The sequence below is a fragment of the Octopus sinensis genome, linkage group LG13 (genome assembly GCF_006345805.1).
Source record: "Octopus sinensis linkage group LG13, ASM634580v1, whole genome shotgun sequence".
Lineage (NCBI taxonomy): Eukaryota > Metazoa > Mollusca > Cephalopoda > Octopoda > Octopodidae > Octopus > Octopus sinensis.
This window is the reverse complement of record NC_043009.1, coordinates 27,034,767-27,059,529: the sequence shown is the minus strand read 5'-3', so window position 1 is coordinate 27,059,529 and position 24,763 is coordinate 27,034,767. Positions and strand designations below refer to the sequence as shown.

Below are 24,763 nucleotides of genomic sequence, written 5' to 3'. Positions count from 1 at the left end.
AGTGAACAGTGTCTGAGTCAGATATATGCTTACGTATGTATGGAGTGGAGAAAATCAGGTGTAGTGTTGGCGAATCTCAGGAAGCATGGAAGTTTTGAAGGATGCAGTGCTCCGACAACTAACAACTGATGCCGGCAGTTTGTTCCATACTTCAGCAACTTTTAGCGTGAAAAAATGTTTCCGAAAGTCATGGGAACTGTGCTGTTTTCTGACTTTGTAAACATGTCCCCGGGTGTTAGACAGGTGTTAGACGGGTGTTAGAAAGGTGCTCAGAGTTATTGTTAGTAAGATGGTTAATATACACACAGATATTTACTCAGTTTGGTTTCAGATGTATTTTCATTGTGTAGCCATGTTTACTCGTTCGTTAAATGAATATATTCAATCGCCAGCTGTAGGCTGTAACAAAAGAAACAACCCTTTATAGTGATATAGGCAAGCAATATGAAATGTTATGTATATTCTATTCCACTCTAGTCACAAGGCCCGAAATTTGGGTGGGAGGACAATCGATTAGATCGACCCCAATACGCAACTGGTACTTAATTTATCGGTCCCTAAAGGACGAAAGACAAAGTCGACCTCGGCGGAATTTGAACTCAGAACATAAAGGCAGACGAAATACCTAGTTCTATTTCTTTACTACCCACAAGGGGCAAAACACAGAAGGGACAAACAAGGACAGACAGACGGATTAAATTGATTATATCGACCCCAGTGCGTAACTGGTACTTATTTAATCGACCCCGAAAGGATGAAAGGCAAAGTCGACCTCGGCGGAATTTGAACTCAGAACGTAGCGGCAGACGAACTGCCTATTTCTTTACTACCCACAAGGGGCTAAACACAGAGGGAACAAACAAGGACAGACAGAGGGATTAAGTCGATTATATCGACCCCAGTGCGTAACTGGTACTTATTTAATCGACCCCGAAAGGATGAAAGGCAAAGTCGACCTCGGCGGAATTTGAACTCAGAACGTAGCGGCAGACGAAATACCGCTAAGCATTTCGCCCGGCGGCGAAATTTTTTTCCCACAAGCGTTCCGGACCCTAGCATTTGCAAACAGCCAATCAGAGCTCACCTTGAACTTGTTAACAAACACACTCTACCAAATACACTCAAGACGAAGTCGACCGATCACCAAGCTATGCCTGATTTGGCCCCATATGGTAGAGATGTGGATGGGGAAAATGTGGGTAGAGGGTGATGTGCTAGCAACCCTCTCCCCTTACTGTTTTACAAAGTAACAACACAACTACGCAGAGGCAGCCACGGTTGAAAGAAGAACAAGAACAACAAGCATTATCAAAAGAGAAAAGAAGCACGGTCATTCCTTACACAAGAGACCTTATCTTAGCGCCCATCACTTGTTATGCTCTCATAAATTAGTTTGATAGTTGAGCTCTGATTGGCTGTATGCAAATGTGTTCATAACTGGGGTCTGGAACTGTCGTGGGGAAAAAAAAATTCGCCGCCCGGCGTGCTACAGTTTCTGCCATCTCGCCACCTTGAAATGTTGCGTATATTATTAACAACAATACCTGAAAAGAAATATGGGTCATTCAGCAAGCAAAAAGGTAATAAATTAAAAATAAGGTCGCTGCATCTCGTGTAGGAGAAGTAGAACGACATGGAGATTTATTTTGATAAGTGGACGAGGGTTCCCACAAATTTTTGTCACAGTGCAGCACAGCAGAATAGGTAAATATAATTCTTTTGTCTTGTTTAGGACTGTATTACTATATAAATGAAAACAAATATTTATGGTTTCAGTAAGAATTGATTGTACAAACGCATATATTGACACGTATAACATGTCTGTCTTTACACACACGCATATACGCTTTTTGTGCCTTCAACTCACACACGAGCAAGCGCGTGTATATATATATATGTATGTATGTGTGTGTGTGTGTTTGTGTATAGTTATGGTATATTCTGTTAAGAACGTAGTAGAGTACAGTATCAATCTCGTCCACCTTCAGATTTACCCTGTGTTATAAATTAGTAGTATTATACACACTTCCTGGTTAGTCTTGGGGCGTCTGTCGTGTGTGAATAGATAACTGAAAACACTGGAGTCAACAAGAATAAGGACGGTTCAACATTTATTTTTTAATCACTAGACTATATACACACACACACACACACATATATATATATATACATATATATATATATATATATATATATATATACATAACATACATATATATACATATATATAATATACATATATATAATATATTATATATATATATAAATTATCTAATATATATACATATATTATATAAAATATATATATATATATATATTATATAATATATATATATATATATATTATATAATATATATATATACATAAATTTTTATATATCTGTGCGCGAGTGCGTCTATATATATATATATACATATATATAATATATATATATATATGTAAATATATAATATATATAATATAGTATATATATATATATATCTGTGCGCGAGTGCGTCTATGTATATATACATATATATATAATATATATATGTATATATAATATATATATATATATATATGTATGTATATATATTTGTATGTGTGTGTGTGTGTGTGTGTGTGTGTGCGTGCGTGTGTGTGTGTGGGAGTATATACGTATGTATATATATACGAGGGGCGTTCAATAAGTAATGCCCCTGACCCACTTGCAGTTGTTTGATCTAGCTGAAATTTTGCATGTGCACTTATTTAAACCTCTATAGATTAAGTGGCGAATTACAGCTCTGAACTAATTGTGGTTTCTGATTTACAGGTGTTTGAACTGAGTCAAGTGTGAAATGGAGCCTGTTGAGTGTCGAGCAGTGATCTGGTTTATGTATTTGAAAGGACGCACACCACGGGAGACTTTTGATGCAATGAAAGTAACTTATGGTGATGATACCCCATCATATGACCTTGTAAAACGCTGGCATTGTGAATTCAAACATAGTCGGAACTCTGTGGAAACAGCTCCCAGATCTGGTCGCCCCCTTCTGCCGTTGATGAGACGTCTGTCCGTCAAGTTGAGGCTGCCATTTTGGAAGGTCAACGCATAACTATTCGCCAAATAGCTCATAAGGTCAAGATTAGTACCGGGTCTGTGGAAACTATCATTCATGACCATTTGCATATGCAAAAGGTGTCTGCCAGATGGATTTCCAGGTTGCTCACACCTTTCCAGAAGCAAGAACGCGTTGAGTGCTCGAGGATGAATTTGGAGATGTGCCAAGAAGATGAGTCAAAATTTTTCAAAAGACTGATCACACAGGATAAAACCTGGGTCCATCACTATGATCCATAGACCAAAGCCCAGTCAATGCAGTGAAAGCACCGTGACTCACCTCCTCCAAAGAAGGCAAGGGTGCAGCCCTCCGCTGACAAGGTTATGCTCACAGTCTTCTGGGACCAGGACGGAGTAGTGATGACAGATTTCCTGGCAAATGGTACCACAATTACAGGAGCCTATTATGCTTCACTTTTGAGGAAATTAAGAGAAGCTATCAAAATCAAGAGGCGGGGCAAGATCAGCAAAGGCATCCTCCTCCTGCAGGACAACGCTCCGGTCCACAACTCGCGTGTCGCCAGATCAGAAGCACAGGCGTGCAGCTATGAACTCCTCCCCTTGCACCCTCTGATTTTCACCTCTTCCCAGCCATGAAGTTGATTTTGAAAGGAAAGCGTTTCCCAGATGATGCAGCCTTGATTTCTGAAGTCACGTCGTGGTTGGAGGACCAAGCTGGGGTCTTCTACAAAAACAGTCTCCAGAGCTGCATCAAACGATGGGAGAAATGCATAACTCTGGGTAGTTCCTATGTAGGAAAAGACTAATAACTGTGCCAAGTGTCGTTGCTCTACTGCTATGGGAAGTGGGTCAGGGGCATTACTTATTGAACACCCCTCGTATATATTTAACTGAAAAAATGGCAATGCTTTTGAAACAGTAACCTCTTTAACAATACCAGAATCACCACCCCACTACATCTACACATTCAAAGCAGGTTGCCAACGGGCCTTCACCAATAACACACTCTGGTATGCTCAGTACCAACTACTAAATTATTGTCTCCGTAAGTTTAAAATTCTCGGCTTCAAGAAAATACTCTCTGTCTATTGTGATCTGAATTTAGCAGTTGGCTCTGAGCTTACCAGGGTGAGTTATTGCTGAAGGGCGGTTGGCAAACTGCTTTGAATGTATAGATGTAGTGGGGTGGTAACTCTGGTATTGTTAAAGTGGTTGCTGTTTTAAAAGCATTGCCAGTTTTTCAGTTATATATATATATATATATATATATATATATATATATATATATACATACGCATACTCACACATACACGCATATATATGTATATATATTTATATACATATATATATATATATATATATATATATATATATATATACAAATATATATAAAGATATATATGTGTGTATATAAATAGATAGATAGATAGATAGATATATAGATAAATAGATAGATAGATAGATAGATAGATAGATAGATAGATAGATAGATAGATAGATAGATAGATAGATAGATAGATAGATAGATAGGTAGATAGATAGATAGATAGATAGACAGATAGATATATATAAAGACGCACTCGCGCACAGATATATATAGATTTATAGATTTATATATATATATATATATATATATATATATATATATTTTATATATGTATATTATATATATATACATATATATATTATATATATGCATATATTAATATATATATATATATATATATATATATATATATATATATATATATATATATATATATATATATATATATATAATATATATAAAGTTAATCCAAACAAGAAAACAAAAAACACAACGCAAGGATGTGGAACAAATAAAGTATTATTGGACGCTCAGGAAAAAGGGAAGAAGGATATATATATATATATATATATAAAAGAGCAATAAAGATTCAAGTTAATTTAAAAAAATTTACTTGAATATGGTACCTAACTTAGATGCACCAAAAAAAACTATACTGATTTAACAATACAGTAATGTGGGGTGATTATAAGCGAGAAAGAAGCAACAAGAATGGATAGGTTTTTAGTACGATCGTTTCATACAAGGACAGGTTTTATTAAAAGTTGCAAAGATTACAGCATATAAACGAGTCCCGTACTCATCAGCTAAAATACATGTAAGTTCTCTAGACATCCTAGTGATTGAGGCTATACTCATGAAGTAATGTAGATAATTAAACAGATTTCTAAAGTTCATTAAAGTTCTTTAAAGATGATGTACAGTCTTATCACAGAATTTTAAAAAAGTTTTGATAGCATCACAGAGAAGGTGACCTAATCCATATGAATTTCCATAGATATGATGAGGGATTATATACTCACAGAAGACAAATTTATCCATTGTTAATTACAACGAGGTGGGTCTCAATTCCTGCTTATTAGCATTACAGAGAGGGTGAATTAATCCTTTGTATACATGCACAGATTCCAATGGTGTAGATGTAAATTTCCAGAGAAATGGAGATGAATTTCATATTCACAGGCGATAAATTTTACAATGGTTGAACACAATGAGGTAGGTATCAATCCTTGTTATATGATTAGGTGTTTGCCACATTAATCACATTACTGCTATTCACAAGAGGCTGTAGCTATTTAACTCTTAAAGGCTGAAGGGCTTACTAGATCGGCCAAGAATAGAGAAGGGAATAGAAGAAAAGAGAGAAAATAATGGAGGAGGGAGCAAAAAGGGGGGGGGGAGGGGGACTAAAAGAGAAGAGAAAAGGAAACAGAGAATAAGAAGAAGAAAAAGAAAAAAGAGAAAAGAGAAAGAAATAGGGAAAGAAGGGAAAAAAAGAAAAAGAAAAAAGAGGGTTCTAGTTATACAGAAGAGTTAGTAGACTGTAAGTCTGGTTTTAATCAACAGGCATCTAGGAACTAGAGGAGAATATTATTCTTTGACCAGTAAACCGTTAATTTATTGCTGTTGAAATCAGCTATGAGTTTAAAGAGAATCTAAAGAGATAACACAGTCAGGGGTTAAGGGGTCAGATGCTAAAATCACCAGAAAATACATTAGGAAAATCTAAGTATAATCTTATCAAAAAGTCATTAAAAATTTACTTATTTAATTTATTCATTATATTGTCTTAAGGAGTTGTCGTTATTATTCATACATTGACTGACTACAGGTCAAATCTTATAAGATCATTTACAAGGTGTTAGGGGATTGTCTATCATAATGAAGATAATCATATTATCACCGAGGGAATAGCCTTATTTATTTAATTATGAAATAGAATTATGGGGCTACAGTAACTAATTATAATTTATTAGAGTTATGCTATTTAAATTAGATTAAGTTAGGAATTAAAATTAAATATTACAATTAAGATTTAAAATTAAGAATTTAAAAATTGTGAGTTTGAAATTAAATAAAGCCTCAATTAAGTAGCGAATAAGTACTATTCATTTCCCTGTTCTCAAAAAACTGATGCAGATATAAGGAAAAAGATAAAGATAACTGTAATGTGAGAACTCTTAGTTATCTACTTAAAGCAGTGCTATACTAGTAGAAATCAAGTTATATCTATCTATCTAGTTATGAATATTCCAATCATTTAAAATATTTTAAAGTCTTCAATTTAGCGTGGACACAAACTTGACCTAGTTCGATATGGTTATTCAATAAGTTTCTATGTTTACTATGCTTTAGAATTTCGTACGTCTCCATGGAGCATAGTTGACAACCAACCCTACTATTTTTATACGGAATTGCTCTCCTAACTATTTCCCAATTAAGGGTATAATTTTTATTATTATTTTTGAGTTCCCAGATTTTGTTTGAAAGTGTGGTGGTACCAGCTTTATGACGTAATTTAAAAGTCGAGATGTGATTTCTAACTCTAGCTAAAAAATTAATTGTACAGCCAATGTAAAAATATTTGTTATTCTCCGTGGATATGGTACATTTATAGATTACATTATTTTCCCTACATAGACCAGGTGCCGGGCATTTTGATTTTATTCTACACTTACACACAGGAGGAACAACTTCAGGCCTTGGATTATTCCTGGGTAGATGTTTAAGGTTCCTATTATTTTGATTATCATTTCTATAGTTGGTGCTGATATCTAAAGTATTGTTATTATTTATTGATCCTTCTGTTTCATCATTTAGGTGTAAAGTCCTACCAAGATTTCTTATATTATTCGTAATGTTATTATTATTGTTAGTCTTTTTATCCAACTGTATATTATTGTTATAGATATCACTGATATTTTCATTCTCCTTATTTTCTCCATTAGCCTTATTTCTATTATTTCTATTATTAACAATATTACTTCTATTAATATCGGCATTGTTATTATTACTATTAATGTTAATGTTATTAGTCATTCTGTGGTTACTAATTTCACCTATGTTTTGATAGTTCCTATTGCTGTTTTTATTGTTGGTAGTATTATTGTTATTGCTATTGGTATTCATTCTGATATTATTATTTTATTTCTATCTTTCCTGGCTAGTTTAATGTTGTTATTATTAATTTTAGCTATTAAAGTGGACATATTTGGGAGGGTTGAATAAGAAATCCTAACTGTTTTCCTAGAAATAATTCTATGATATCTATGAGAGATAGGGAAATTTTTTTCCAGAATCACTTTGAATTTGTTCTGTATATCCGATTGTATCGCACAGTTGAAAGGAATATTCAGCCATAATATATCTTTTTTATAAAATTTAGGGTTCGTAGAATTACTACTATTCATCTCACCGGAGTTATTGTATTTATTACCATTATTTTTATTTTTATTTGTGTGCATCTTAGGTTTATCTACTTCAATCTTATCCGAGTTACCTATGTTCTGGTCAATGCTTCTATTTGAATTGTTGGGCCTGTACTCTAGATTAGCGTTTACCGTTAATTTAATTCTACTTTTATTTCGGGCTTGGTCTTTTTTGCTGCTTACGTGATTACTGATAACTTCATTATTAGGAATACGTGAGTTCTCCTTATCAACGAATGTAATCTTTTGGTTGTATCCAGCCTTAGTTAACGCCGCATTATAATGCTCAGAATGGGAGTTAAATATATCCTTATTGGATGATAATTTTGAAATTCTTAATGAAATATTTCTTACTAAAGATTCTATTATATTTGGGGGATGATTTGATAATTTATTTACGTAATTCGTGACTTCGCCTTCCTTTCTAAATGGGTAATGTAGCTTGGAGTTAAGGTCTAGGGTAATATCTAGGAAATTAGCTATTTTAGTGCCCGGTTCATACGTTATACTGAGGTTGAAATCCTTAAAGAACTTATTAATTTTCTTTCTAATCCTTTCTATAACAGATTTATTATTACTAGGGATAACAAACAGAGCATCATCTCTATATAGACCCCCCTGTATTTCTGGGATATCCTTGCTTATGCATTTTAATAGATATGCGCCTACTAGGTTGGTTACCTCAGCCGAATCACTGGAACCCATTGGTATATCAAAAAAATTTGGTGTATCTGCTCTAGTCCATAATTTATCTTCAAATTCAATAAATGTCTTCCTAGCTAGTAGCACAATATTGATTTCTTCTCTAGTTATGAGGGAGCGATTCATGGCAAATATTAGTGATTTGTTGAGTAAGATAGGGGAAATGCTAGAGTAATAACTATTAATATCGAACTGAATAAAGGACAGACTACTAGTATTAGTTAGAGAGTTAAACCATTTTAGAACTTCGTCGGTACTTAGCCATAGGTTTAAGGGGAGAAGAGGGGTTATTTGGGGTAGAACAGTATCCAGGATAGATTTACTAAGTCGGCCAATGTCCGACTTAGTTGGACAGATCAGCCTTACTGAAGGGTTATCCAAGAAGTCCTTTTTGTGGTCTTTAAGGTTGATCCTGGGCTCACAGGGTTTAAGTGGCTCCGTTCTATCTGTTAAATTTAGTTTCTCCATGATCTCCTTCATTTCCATGTTTACTTTTTTCAAATTGTTCTTAGTTGTAATTTTATATTTGGAGTTTAGTTCTTTCCTAATTAATTTGCTATAAATATCGTAATCAACTCTATACATATTACCCGTTTTATCTGCTGGTACTAGGATTCCATGTTTGCACCGGGTTGACTGAATAAAGTTCCTAAGGTGTCTAAGGTGAGGGTTATATCTTAACGGGTGTTCATTGAAGCTAATATCATCTATAAGATTCAGCAAGTCTTTCTCAAAGTTCTCCAGGAATGGGTTCTGAGGTGGGCTTTTTCTACTTTTAAAAATTCTTCTAAAATTCTTTTCGGTATTCATTTCCTGAGGTTTCTTCTTCTGTTTGACATCAAAATGGTACGTTTTCCACCTGATTCTTCTAATGAAATCGTTAATCCTATGAATGAGAAGCCAATTATATTCATCTATACTATGTAAGGGGATGTCTTTAGGGGAGAACTCAATGTTTACTTTTTCCATTCTTGTTGAGAAATTAAGTACCAGAAAAACATACAGACTGTATGGGAATATATTCAAAGAGCAATAAAGATTCAAGTTAATTTAAAAAAATTTACTTGAATATGGTACCTAACTTAGATGCACCAAAAAAAACTATACTGATTTAACAATACAGTAATGTGGGGTGATTATAAGCGAGAAAGAAGCAACAAGAATGGATAGGTTTTTAGTACGATCGTTTCATACAAGGACAGGTTTTATTAAAAGTTGCAAAGATTACAGCATATAAACGAGTCCCGTACTCATCAGCTAAAATACATGTAATTAACAATGGATAAATTTGTCTTCTGTGAGTATATAATCCCTCATCATATCTATGGAAATTCTATGGATTAGGTCACCTTCTCTGTGATGCTATCAAAACTTTTTTAAAATTCTGTGATAAGACTGTACATCATCTTTAAAGAACTTTAATGAACTTTAGAAATCTGTTTAATTATCTACATTACTTCATGAGTATAGCCTCAATCACTAGGATGTCTAGAGAACTTACATGTATTTTAGCTGATGAGTACGGGACTCGTTTATATGCTGTAATCTTTGCAACTTTTAATAAAACCTGTCCTTGTATGAAACGATCGTACTAAAAACCTATCCATTCTTGTTGCTTCTTTCTCGCGTATATATATATATATATATATATATAATACAGTGTACATTTAAACACATAAGAGGTATCCGCCATAGGTTTCCTTCCACGCTAGAAGGAACCGCCAAAGTCCAAACCACCATTATGGATAAAAACGCGAAGGGAATGAAAAGTAAAAACATTTACCATCTCTTTCCTGGACCATGGTTTCTGACTTATTTTAGCAAATAAAATAATTTGCTAGGCGAAGTCTTCATCATTATTTTATTTGCTAAAAATTCATCATCAATACCGTGTGTTGTTATGACTTTAATGTCAGTCTTGTAGCCGTACTACTATTATTTATGTTTTCAACAGTTCACGGTTAGTTTCTACTGCACCCCTTGGTGCATCTCTGGGAATTGTTGTCGAGAGGAAGTATAGACTGAAATAGGGTGCTTGAAACCAAAAAGGCTGTGAAGCCCCCACAGCCCTCAACTAATCGGAGGACGCGGTCCGTGAAAACTCCATGTTGGCGGTCTAAAGAGGATTAGTGGTAGACAAAGATGTCGAGGTTCTCAGAGAAGCCCTAAGAACCGATCAAAAGAAATTATCCTTGGAAAACTATTTTTTCTTCCTGCAAGAAAAATATAGCTTCTTGCCTAAAATGACCGATGTTAATGTAATAACCGTATTACAATATATCTGCTAACATTGTTTTCTCTGAATAGACGTGAATAATTTTGCTCATTCAATTAATGTGTTTTTCTCTTTGAAATATTCTTTTAGGTAAATAAAAATAACAAATTTGAAGAGAAGTTCTAAAATATCCATGTTGTTACAATGGATGAAAATGAAGAATTTCAACTGGTATCAAAAGCACAAACAGCTACACGTAAATAATTATATTTGTTCCAATTACGACTCATTCATAAACTTTCTTATGAACTAATTATTTTAATAATTGATTAACTTGTTGATCCCTTGTTTACTTTAGGGAGATAATTTACGTCTTTGACAATAAAAATAACAAAATGCAAACAGAACGCAAAGGACAAATATAACAAAATCCTACAATCAAACGGTTTTAATAATTGGTTTAGTGATGCGCTCATTGCATATACCGAGTCACGCTCAGACCATCTTGTATGATGTGGGACTTTTTAAACTATAGAAAATATTTACAATATTTCTTGTAGAGTGGTGGAGAATGATCATGTCCTTCGTTTCGTACATAGAAATTTCAATGAGGAAAAGGTTTTCCATCCGATGATATTCTGTCGAACCTAGATGGATTTCAATCAAGAACATCAAGAGGTTGGATTTAGAAAACTGAAAATGCCCTCGTAAAAATTGATAATTATTTAGTGGAAAATAATGAACAAATAACAAAGGTTTTGGTACCTGGATACGCAGATATTAAGGGGAACATCAAAGCTGGAGAATTAGCAAAAGAAAACGCATAAAGAAGATAAGCAACTGCGTAGTGAGTCTTTCACCAGTCAAATGGATCATTTCATATACACGGTGTAGTACCATAAATAACAAAATGAAGTATACTATCCACATTGCTTCAGTTTGATTCTTTGTAAGACCAATAGAATGATGTTTCACGTGGTTTATATCAGATCTAAAGTAAATTCGCACAAATAATCTTGATTACTTGAGGGGAAACCTCACATAGTTATGCAACTATAATATACTACAAAATACATTAAACGTTTTATAAGTCAAATGCTGTGTCCTACTGTGTTAGCAGTGCTATTAAATCACATGTTGAGGTTATCTCTACAGATAACTATAAAGTCTTAACATAGTAGGAAACGGCATTGGTCAGTACTGGCTCTAACCTCTATTGAAAATCTGTAGAAATAACCTTAACAAAAAATTTTAAGATCAATATTTCTATCTACAATGTAATTTTATTGAACAACAAAGGCCCATTGCGAAGTATTTTCATTTTGATATTTATATAATAATATCATAATAATATGTATAAATTACATGGTTTACATTATTTATTTTTCGTCTTTCAGGTATATCAGATAAAGATATTACACATATTTTAGAAAAATGTGGTGGTTTTGGACCTTATCAACGCTGGTTGTACGCTTACATTTCTATTATATGGCTGTTTTCAAGATTTTCAGAACTGAACTTGCCATTTATCAGTGCAAAGGTTCCTTTTTTATGCTACCCTCCGAACTTTAATGCTTCGTTAATTCCTGCAAATCTTACAGAGAATGAATATTTACAAATGCTTCAACCAGACGGTGATGATCAATGTTCCGTATATAACAATAGTTTCACTGGGACACATTATACAACACCACCAAGTAATTCATCTAAACTACAGTGTTCTTATGGACGGAAATTTCTGACAGAGGAGTTTTCTTCAATTGTAAGCGAGGTGAGTGAATCGCTCAACTAAATGCTGTCAAATGGTGTACGTGTAAGTATATGTATCTGCAGGAGTGTGTATGCATATATACACTGATATGTCAGAAGTAAATAGACACCCTTATAATCGCTAAAATTTATTTAAATCTGAAATTATACATTCAAATTATTTATTATTATAATGTGAATATCTAATATTTAGTAGACATGCGCTTTTAGGCATGCTGCTGAGCAGATGACGAATATTCTCTTAACGAATTTCTTGCCATGTTTCATGCAGCAATATCAAAAAATCTGGATTTAAGGATGCTTTCTTCTTTTTATGAAGTGTCCTGTCTATTATGTCCCGGAGGTGTTCAATAGGGTTCATATCTAGTGACTGGTTTGCCCATGGAAGCTTTTTAATGCCATTCTCATCCAACAAATCCTGGGTTATTTTTGCCATGTGCCAAGGAGACCTCATCTTCCATAAATAGTCTTCTTTAATCATTTCACCACCAGAGAAGATTGGAAAGCGTCTTTTCTGCAATATGGATACATATTTATCTGAGTTTATGTTTCCCTCACACTCCACCAGCTCTGATCGATCATTACTCCAAATTGCTCCCCAGACATTCATAGCACAGCCACCATGTTTCATTGTTGGCTACAACCTTTGCACATCGATTTCTTGATCACAGAGTCTCCAGACCCACACCCGACCACAGTTAGAAAATATAGCAAATCTGGACTCATCAGAGAATATGACAGTGTCCCAACCTGCTAGTAACCTCTCCCACATCTCATTAGCCCAATCTTTTCTCTGCTTTATATTGGCTAGTTGAAGATACCTGACTGTGAAGATACCTGACTGCTGTTCAGGGACTGACACCAACTTGTTTTGCTACGTCAGAGGCCTTGTAACGAGGATTATCCTCCCCACTTCTCTTACCAAAGTGAAGGGTCCTGTCAGAGGGCACTGGTCGACCTGGGCAAGGGGATGTTGACTCCTTCTTTTCTCTGGTGAATTACACAACCACTCTATTAACTGTAGAAAGCGTGATCTCAAGGTTTTCTGCGATTTTACGTTGATTAAGTCCACCGGCTTCTTTGAAATTCGAACAGTTCGAAGGCTTCTTTTTTACGTGGCATAATTAAGTCACATATAGAACCTGAAACATAAAAATATCAATTAATAAAAAATGTAAAGCATTTTAAGTTAGAATAAATATAAAACTATGTTTTATGGGTATATACGTGTGTGTGTGTGTGTGTGTGTGTGTGTGTGTGTGTGTGTGCGTGTGTGTGGATGTGTTTATGTGTAAATGTGTATGATTACATATATATGTATACATATAGATGTGTGCGTGGGTGTGCACGCATGTGCTTCACGGGAGTGTAAGTGATCATATGCATATATAGCATATGCCTTTTTAGACCTGTATATGAATATAATTGTGCGCGTATAGGTATGTATACGTGTGTGTATGTGTGCGTGTGTGCGGATATGTATATGTGTACGTGGGTATGGTTGCATATATGATTTAACGGTCATTCTAATGGCTCTTTTGTTTGTCTTAATAACGATCATTTACATAGTAATTTGCCTTTGTTTAACGGTCAATTTCATAGCATTTTTGTTTGTCTCAATAACTAATGAGATGCCGGAGCAGATTTCCGCCCCGATATCTGAAACTCGGAGTTTTATTATGTCACATATATTACAGATAAATTCCTCTATTTACATAATATCAAGGTCTCATTCATTCTTTTGTTGTTATACTATTACTATTTATATATATATAATATATATATATATATATATATATATATATATATATATATATATATATTTATTTATATATATTCTAGATGGTGTAATTTAATTTTTCATTTTGAATTGATAAAAGGTGGTTTTGTTCTAATTATATATATATTCTAGATGGTGTAATTAAATTGTTCATTTTGAATTGATAAAAGGTGGTTTTGTTCTAATTATATATATATATATATATATATATATATATATATATATATATAATATTGTGTGAAATTTGATTTAGTATTTCTAAATTGAATTATTTTCCCTGTAAGTTTGGATTTATATTCCCTCAAATAATACTTATATATATAGGGAGGACTGTTGGCAGCGCGATATGTGTGTGTGTGTGCTTATATACGTGTGAGTGGACAAACGAAAGAAGGGCACTCAACCAATTTACTGGGAGTTACATGTATGGATCAGGACAGTCTGAATAAAATTCGTTGGTACTCTTGAGTTTCAAGCGTGATGCTAGTCGCTTGAATCTCCAGAGTACCAACGAATGTGAATCAGACTGTTCTGATCCGTTCATGTAACTCCATTAAATTGGTTGAGTGCCCTTCTTTCGTTTGTCCACTCACACGTATATATATATATATATATATATATATATATATATATATATATATATATATATATACACACACCTTCATATATAGCAAACAACCCTGTAGACCTAAAGTAAAAATGTACTAAAAAGGTGGGGGGTTTTCTTCAATCACGGTTTATGAAGGTTTTCCTGTATCAGAAAACACTCATAAAATTGTTTTCAATTAAATTTTAAATATTCATTATGGTCAACTTTCGATATCCCCTTTGACAACAACCAAACCATTGGTCCCTGAACAAAAAATCTATGAATAAAATAGAAATACTGACCGAAATAAGGAGCAGTTCTTGTTCTTATTATTACACAGTTTAAATTAAAGAGAAAATGCTCCAAACTTTACGCATTGATATTTAAAGAAAATTTTATGAAATTCTTGAATGTTTAAATTTATTTTTATTAATCTGCTTACAGTTTGGTTTGGTATGCGAAAACAAATGGTTAAGATCCACTTTGCAGTCAGTTTATTTTGCTGGTTATCTTGTTGGAGCAATAGTATTTGGTGCTTTAGCTGACAGGTAAGATCTCCTTCCTTTTTTTTATATCCAGTGGATTGTATATGTCATTTGTCTTTGATATTTCATGCATTCTACCAGAATTCTTTCCTTTTGTAGATTTCATTATTAATTTCCACGTTATAGTAAAATCAATCATTGGTGGAGGGAATTGGTATTTTTTGTACATGAGATATGTTGTTGCTATTTCCTTTGTTTAATTTGAAGTTAGAAATGATGAACTACTTGCAAGATCAGATTAAAAAACCCATCGCACATATGATAACATTGTTGTCCGGTGAAGATATTTGAAGACATTTTTCTCTTTGCTCTTTATTGACTATTTTCCTACTAATCGGAGTATGACGCAATAAACCTAAACTCCTTGTAGTCTAGATGAGTGATTCCGTTTTAGTTATCAGTAGTGTAATTACCAAATGATAAAAAGTCAGGTTCCCAAACAGACGATATTTTGACTCAGTTCACATTCTCAATTATAATTATATTATATCGTTTACGTCATTAATGAACAAACCGAACGTCACAGTTTCACATTTCTGCGGTGCTAAGAATTACCTGTTTCATACCTGTATCGGGAACAATTCAAACAGCTTGATTGCCTTGACATATTTAGTTGAATTGCCTAACGACGCGGTTTTATTTCGCTGAACAATTTCCCTAAGACATTTTTAAAAGTGTACCGCATGCTTTTAGACATAACATATATACAAAATTTCAGGTAAAAGCATATACGGTGTCCGTTATATTTTCATTTACAAAAAGAAAATCAAGAAGAAATATTAAACATACATTCTATACAATGAAGCATCCTATCTTTTCTTTGTATTGTACTTAATATCATGGTTAATCGATCTAGTTTTCCTTATGAGATTCTCGTTTGTGCTTCACAGATATCTAACGATTTTTCGTACATTGTCCTCTTTACTTGGTAACTCCTATTATCTTCTCTCTTTCTTTCTCACTCTCTCTCTCTCTCATTCTCACTCTCTCTCTCTCTCTCTCTCTCTCTCTCTCTCCCTCTCTCTCTCTATTTCTCTCTCATTTGCACATAGGCATATGGGCAGATATATTAATGCGCAAAAACAAACCCATGACTCACTCTCGCAGTGTTTTGTGGTATCACGAGTATCACTTTCTATTTCACGAGCACACTTTCATAGCTCCCTAGAATTTGTATCGTCTACCTTCATTTTGACGACGTTAGAAACTTCCTTTGTTACGAGACCTTCTCGCTAGACATAGCGCAAAACAACATTTATCAAAAGTACGTAACATATATATTTACTTCTGGAGCCTTGTTTTCGTTCTTATATTTATTAACAAAACTTTTAAATTTCCTGAAAATAATTAAGGTATTTCTGATTTTCATATAGATTTGGTCGGAGACCTATTTTATTGCTTGCAAATGCATGCCTGGTTGTTTGTGGAGTTACCAAAATCTTCATCCCATCTTTCATCACTTTTCTCATTCTTTATTGGATTCAAGCTTGTGGTAATATCGGCATAATAGTTAGCACTTATGCACTGAGTAAGTTACTCCTATATATTGGGTCATCCCATAAATAATGCGCTTTTTTATACTTCTTTTATTTTTCCAAATTAAGATAAACAAAGTTCTTTTTTAATCTAAAATATACACTTCATCTTCTACAATACTCTTCCAATTATCTGGTAAACTGGCAAGGCCCCGTTTCTAAAATTCACACGTCCGTGACGAAAAATACTCCTCTGGTACTGTTCTAACTTCGTCTACACAATTCATATTTTTTCCGGCCAAATGATTTTGAAGACTGCGGTATAAATAATAATCAGATAGGGCAATGTCCCGCAAATATGGTGGGTGGTGCATCGTTTCCCATTCAAGCTGTTCCAGCCTTTGGAATGTCATCCTCGCTGTATGTGGCCGAGCATTATCCTGATGGAAGAACACCTTTCGTCTTGAAACGTTTTTTCTTCTTGCGCTGACTTGAATGACTGGTTGAATGACCAACTCCAAGCTTCTCTGCTAGTTGCTCAACAGTTACAATGGGATTTTGTTCCACCAGGGTTTCCATGGTGTCCTTGTCGAACTCTACCGATCTTCCAGGACGAGGCTCGTCTCCTAGTCTGTAGTTTCCGGCTCGGAATTCCTGGAACCACCATTCACACTGGTTTACGCTTATTGTCTGATCCCTATATACTGCATTGATATTCCTCGCACTTTCCGTTGCGTTGCTACTTTTAATGAACTCATAAAGCAAAATATGCTGAATATGCTCCTTTGTCACTTCCATTACAGCTTTGAAAAATTAACTGTTAAAATCGAACTACACACTTCAAAACTTATACTAAAAATAAGGACAAGGTAAAATGATTACCTGCTTTTATAGCAAGTTGATACAGGTAGTTTATCCCGTTCCCCTTCGACTGTTAGTTCATGCGATTGAAAAAAACAGCATTGTTTATGGGATGACCCAATACAAACATATATACATACACACATACATCAATACACATTCATCAACGCATAAATACATATGTATGGGAGCGCTGCTGCGGTCAGGTATCTCACTAAGCAGACTTTAAACCAATTAGGAACAGTAGCTGGCAATATAGAAAGACTGAGAGATGTAAGCAATAAACGAAAGGAATAGGGACGGAGTTAGTGGAGGAGGAAATATAAGCTGAGATAGAGAGAAAGGTACAAGGAGATCAGAGAGAGAAAATAATGCTAGCGTCCATAGGTAATACGTAAGGGCCTGACCACAATTAATAGAAATTGTGTGGACTTTACGTAATGGGCAAAAGTGAAATAAAATTTATATGTACACGAGAAGATTAAGTCGGAGAACCTATTCAGTAACGAGGTATAATGGTGGCGAAGAAGAGTAAGCGTTCTCTGCAACACAATTTATAAACACGGTGGTTAGTATTGTACGGGGAAGCCGCGTATCCATAAATATATACGTGTATGTGTGTTTGTGTGTGTGTGTGTGTGTGTGTGTCTGTCTGTCTGCGTGTGTGTGTGTCTAGGAAAGTTTGTACTAATTGAGGTTCTTAGGCCTAACTGACAAAATGTTTTGTATAATTTTTTCCTTATTCTATCCATATCATGTCCGTTTTTATTGTACACAACTCCCAGGCCATCGTCTCCATATAAACCTATATTAGCTTCTTTTATTTCTTTTTAAGGGGATCTAGGATATAAAGGCCTAGAAGTTCAGTTATCTCTGCATAGTCATAGCTCCCCATTATCACGTCAAATAACTCGCCTCCATCCTTTTTTACCGAATAGGAATTATCGTGAAAGAATAATGACTTTCTTGCGTTTATAATTATATCTCTATCAGTATTTCTTATGGCATATACCTTACTAAATTCAACTGCCTTCTGAAGCAAGCTTTTGAAGATCGAGAGCAGAACTCTACGATATCGAATTGTATAAATTTGCATTTGGGATTATCTTCCATTTTCTTAAACCATTCAATAGATGCACTACTGTATATCCATTTAGTAAGTTTGAGTGTGCTCAGATTTGTCGTATAATATTATCTAACATGGATTTTTCTAATAATTTCTAATTCGCCTTTTGTGGGATTTATTAATCTACAGCTAAGATCTCCGAGAATCTCCGCGAACTAAACGAGGTTGTGTTTTCCAAAATGAAGACGAACACCCTTTCCCATGTGATTGGCTTGAAAGTTTTTTAAGACACTAGGATATTTTCCCACTTTTCTTAACATCAAACCAATGGTAGCCTTAATTCACACATTTTAGTGTGTGTGTGTGTGCGTGTGTCTGTGTCTCTGTGTGTGTGTTAGTGTGAGAGAGAGAGAGAGAGAGAGAGAGAGTGTGTATGTGTAGTGCAATGAGCTTTCATAAGTCAGAAAACAACTGATATTCGTAATAGAACAATGTTGACTGCATGGTTTCATGTTACCGAAATTTCCAAGTGCGGAATCGTAAATTTACAGTTGAATATTTGAATCTTTTTTTTCACTTACCATATTCTTTGTATATAAATAAAAAGCATTCTTAACATATTTATATTTTCTTAAATTTTACAGTCATGGAATTTACTTCTTCAGAACTACGTACTCCTGTTAATTTTGTGTTTATGTGCGTCTATCCAGTAGCCTCGATATTTGAAACGGGGTTCGCCTATGCCATATCTGACTGGCGTCATTTAGAATTGACAGCGTGTCTCCTACCGATAATCGTTTTTTTCATTTGGATGTAAGTTAAGTATATTTTTGCTTGGCTATATTTTACTGTCCATAATTCTAATTCCAAACAAGAAAATTTTCATTAATTCTCAGCAACTCACATTTACCTACTTAGACGAAAATCTAATATTGAAAACATGACGGGAATTTTTTTTCGCTTCCATGCAAACCTTTCACTTACCGATAAAAAAAATTCCTAAATTTTACTTTTTCTTTATTTTTGTCCTCAAATTTGTTCGATGCACATCTGTCAGTTTTAATGTCTATGTTTTCAATAAATATATTCTCTCGACAATGACGGATGGTGAGAGGTGTATCGTAATAATTTCTTTATTTCTCTTCTTCACAGCGACTGTACAATAGATATGCCTTTGCTTACAATATGACATTTTATCATAGTATTTCTCTCCAATCTATCGTTTATAAGAAGAATGTACGTAGCACTCCTATTATTTCTTGATTAAACGAGTGACTGTGTTCTATATACAGGTTAAAATGTCCTCTCGGTAAATCGCATTTATGGCTTTATTGTACAGTCTACATTCCATCTATCTATCAGTCTGTCCATCCGTCTATCTTTTCAGACCATCATTCCTGGGATATGGGATAGTCATGTGGGTAGAGTCCATAGGTGTCCCTTTCATACGACTCTATCAGAAGCAAGTTTCATTAAATTTTCCGGCTGGATTCTCAAGCGGGACTCTGAAACTTTGGATTTTATCCAAGAATCACGTTTTTGGTCTACCCCTAGGTCTCCTATCAGTTGGCTCAGCTTGAAGAATCCGTTTAGCGATTCATTCCTGTGCCATTCAAACCAAATCTCTGAAGTAACAGACTTTTGATGCCTTAGTGCAGAAAACTAGCAACTCCACCTGAAGAGACTCCCTGATCTCCGAGCTACGAACTCTGTCGAGTAATGTTGTTCCGAAGATCTTTTGGCAGAGCGCCATTTCGATCGCTTGTATTCATGATCGTACATTAACAGTCATTACTCATTACTCTTGGATAAAGGCGAGGATGGGCGTCTTTAGGTGAGGGTAGCACGAAATTCGAATTGAAAATAACAAGTTTGTCTTTTTTTTTGGGGAGGTTTTTGCCAATTTCTCCTCTTCTTAGGATCGATTGTTTGAGCTGGCGCATTACTGTGGCAACATCTGCAATACAATTCTAACATCCAATTCACCCCCTGTTTCTCATTACTCGTGAATATGGCCCCCTGATGCTTAAACTTATCCACTTGTCTCAGTGAACTTTCACTAATATACCGAGTTTACAAGTAGGATTGTCTTGAGAAAACTAATATCTTAATCTTCTCCAGGCAAATTTTTATCCCTACCTTGTAGCACTCGGCTGCGAACCCATTCAGTGCATGCTGGAGATCACATCCGATGTGCAAATATCAGCTGTATCGATTCCACACTCACTGACTGTGATTCTACTCCCACAACAGCTGCGCATGTCATAAAAACTGTGCAGTGTACCGATTCTATATTTGTTCTGTGTATTACTTCTTTTGATAAACTCTTTCTATCTAAATGACACATAGCCCTGTTTCTTTAATTACCTGGCGCTCAAGCTGGTACTTATTCTCCTGAGGTCGAGAGGATGAAACGCAAAGTTGACCTCGGTGGAATTTGAACTCAGAACGTAAAGATGGAAGAAATGCTGCTAAACATGTTGACCGGCGTGTTGACGATTCTACCAGATCTTCGCCTTGAGCAGCAGGTACAATATTGGTTTCAAATTGTGGCACAAGGCCAGGAATTTGGGGAGAGGGTACTAGTGGATTACATCGACCCCAGTGTTCAGCTGGTATTTTATTTATCAACCTCCGAAAGGATGAAAGTTGACCTCGGCGGCAGTTGAACCCAGAGCGTGCAGACAGACGTTTTGCCCGGCGTGCTATCGATTCAGCCGGCTCACCGCCTTGAGTTGCAGGTATAATATTGATAACTAATTACCACAAGTATTTTGAACAGCTCTTTCTATTGAACACTTTCAGATTTGTGCCTGAATCTCCAAGATGGTTTATTGGAAGAAAACGATTTAGAGAAGCTGAGGCAATCCTTGAAGAAGTGATAAAGAACAATATAAAGCAACACGAGGATGTGCTAGGTATTTTAACAAATGATGAAGAAGAAACTTCATTCGAAAACAGTTACCAAGAAAATATACCTGAGAAAACAATCGTAAACAAAGAAGAGAATTATACTTTTATCGATCTATTTAAAACATGGCGGATTGCATTAATCACACTTAATATTTGCTTCGGCTGGTACATATCTTTCAAACATTTTTTTTATACCTTATTGTATGTCGCCTTTCTAAAAAAACAAAAAAAATATATAAATTAAAATGACGAAATGTATATTATCTTAGATTGAACATCTTTTGTTAATGGAATTGTGTATATATAATCGAATAACACATAAGATTAGGGTATGCGATTATATATTTTGTACACTGTTCTATCAATACAAATATTAAACATACTTGGCATTCGCTGATTAACGTGATTTGATGTTCTTATGCACAGGTAAATGGATCTATCATTGAGAGATCAGCGTTATTCCCAATGACATAAAATAATGTGGATCACAGAATATTTAGAGACAAAAAGACGAGTCGGATAGCAACAGCCTTCATCTAAAAGGGTATATTTACCAAAAATTGGTAAATACTTCCAGATCATGTTGAAAAATAGATTATTGGCAGGAACAACATATTGTCCAAATACGTTCCCTACAAATATTTTCACTGGAGTAAATCAGGATATTACAAAGTACATTTCTATATTATATTGATGAGGTTTGATCAGTAGATAAAAAAATCAAATAGTTTCATTCAGAATTTATTTGTCTTGTATAGTTTATTGCATTTATTGCATTCATTAGATGAAAGTAATTATCCGGAAAGTTTTGTGATTAATAAAAATGGTGACTGGCTGATTATGTTACTTTTAAAAATTTGTGGAAAACTTTGACTTGAATAAAGATGGATGGATGAACATGTATGTATTTGTGTGTGTGTATGTGTGTGTATGTGTGTGTGTGTGTGCGTGCGAAACCAGAGAGAGAAATAGCGTAGGATATATTTGTGTGGTTGACACAGATGACTGAAATATTTTCCTATTTTCTGATATTTTAGCATAGATGTATAACTTTGTATTACAAATGTGAACAACGTGTGTTCTATTATGTAACGTGTTGTTTTTCTTTTGCAGGATGGTCTGCAGCATGTTATACCTTGGCGTAATACTTAAATCTGTTGATATGGCTGGAAACCGCTACTTAAACTACCTTTTAATGCAAATTGTTGAGTTCCCCAGCAACTACGTTTCTTATTATTTCTTTATGCGTTTTGACCATCGCAAACCTATTAGTTTCTTTATGGTGTTTAGTGGATTAAATTGCATCGGCTCAAATTTTGTAACCGAAGGTAAAGTATATCATGGATTTTATAATTTATATACACTTTGATTTATTTTTCTGTGAAGTCATTATCTAATTTAACTTAAACAAAATCAATATTTGACGCAATTTGTAATGAGTATTTTCTAGGTTGTGTAAAACAAAAAATATTCACAATCTTATTGTAACAAATACCTGGATATGACTCACTAATACTAGACTATATAGCTCTTGACACATAAGAAGTGAATATTTTTTAAAGATTAAGATGTTTATAACGAAAATTGTATTTGTCTAACAGCTCCTAATTAGAAGCCACAAGACAGATATTTATAATGAACAATCGAAATCAAACATGAGATCATTAATGAAAAAACTCGTGTGAGATGTTGAATGAAACCCGATACAATGGCAGAGGTATGACGCATTCTCTAATCTTCGGTTTCATTGTATTTTAGGCTCATTCTGGATCCCTCTCATTCTGGTTGTTCTGGGAAAGTTTGGAATCGCAGCAGCCTTTTCTTCCATTTATCTCTTATCAGCAGAAATATTCCCAACAGTTGTGAGGTAAGTGGCATTCAAACACATTTTTTCAAGTGGTTATAGCTTCAACTATCCAAGCTGATAAAGTTTCAGATAGCTTGTGATATGCAGCTCATACTTGCTCCATCTGTACCAAACATAGGATACACCCCATTATCTCAATTCACTGAATTTTCACTTTTCACTGCATCTTTTTCTCATCTCAACACGAATTTATCAACTCGCAATATTTCTGCTTGATTTTCTGAATTTAATTAATAGATTTAGTCATATCATCGTATGATTTTCATATCATATCATGTCGCTGTTTGTTTTCTTGATCAAACATTATATTCGCTCATCTCACGATTAATTCCGAATTTCACAGCTGTAGTTAATTGAAGAGGATAGACATCAGACACAGAGAAATGTAAGAATACGACAGACTCCTACATCCATGAAGTGAAGCAGTAAATCAAAGGGAATTTAAAGAATCGAATAATTTTTTTTTCTCAAATTATTAAATGGAATCCTGTATTTCAGTATCGTTGGCTAGATCTCAGTGAATACAATTCTTCATTTAGGATATTCGTTACAAGTTTCCTAAAACGCATATCCTTTTGAATAAATTCATATATCTTTTTAATTTGTATGTGTATGATCGAAATAATAATACTAATGAAAGATAATACATTCTAACTGGAAATACCTCTATACTAATCTATATTATTTTTGTTTTCAGAACAAACGGTTTAGGTGTAGCTTCAATGTCTGCCTGCGTTGGCAGTATGCTTGCACCCTTCATTCTTCACCTTTCATACTATGTCAAATGGCTTCCTTTAAGTATCTTCGGCGTTCTTTCATTTATATCCGGCATGATGATCCTTTTATTGCCAGAAACAAAAGATAAAGACTTACCTCAACATTGGACAATATGACCAACTGGAAGAACTTTTAAAATAAAGCAGCAAAAAAATTATTTAATTGAGTGCATCTTTTGTTTAAGTTTAAAATTAAAATAACACTTTCTTATGCTTAAACATGTCAGACAAGAAAAGCTTTTTAAATGTTTCCTCTGTAAATAAATGTCTTCCTTTTTCCCTTTCTCTTTCATCTGATGTATTCATTTATATTCGAATATTCAAAACAGCTATTCTTCATCGTTCGAGATATCCTCAATTTCTAAAACAACGTTCTACCTTAATTTGGTGATGTTGGGATCTTTG

General features: G+C 34.4%; 2 protein-coding genes across 2 annotated transcripts in view; both read left to right on the top strand.

Moving 5' to 3' along the window:
- LOC115218484 (organic cation transporter protein) overlaps positions 1-24,763 on the top strand; it is a 117,334-nt gene that overhangs the window by 49,034 nt on the left and 43,537 nt on the right. The gene's annotated exons all lie outside the window — the stretch shown is intronic.
- On the top strand, positions 1,145-24,627 carry LOC115218486 (organic cation transporter protein-like). Its single transcript, XM_029788335.2, has 10 exons — positions 1,145-1,704; positions 10,867-10,972; positions 12,114-12,487; positions 15,300-15,403; positions 16,774-16,928; positions 19,447-19,615; positions 21,608-21,880; positions 22,829-23,043; positions 23,474-23,582; positions 24,280-24,627. Exons 2-10 carry the CDS (start codon positions 10,921-10,923, stop codon positions 24,473-24,475), a joined length of 1,647 nt encoding a protein of 548 aa, XP_029644195.1. The 5' UTR covers positions 1,145-1,704; positions 10,867-10,920; the 3' UTR covers positions 24,476-24,627.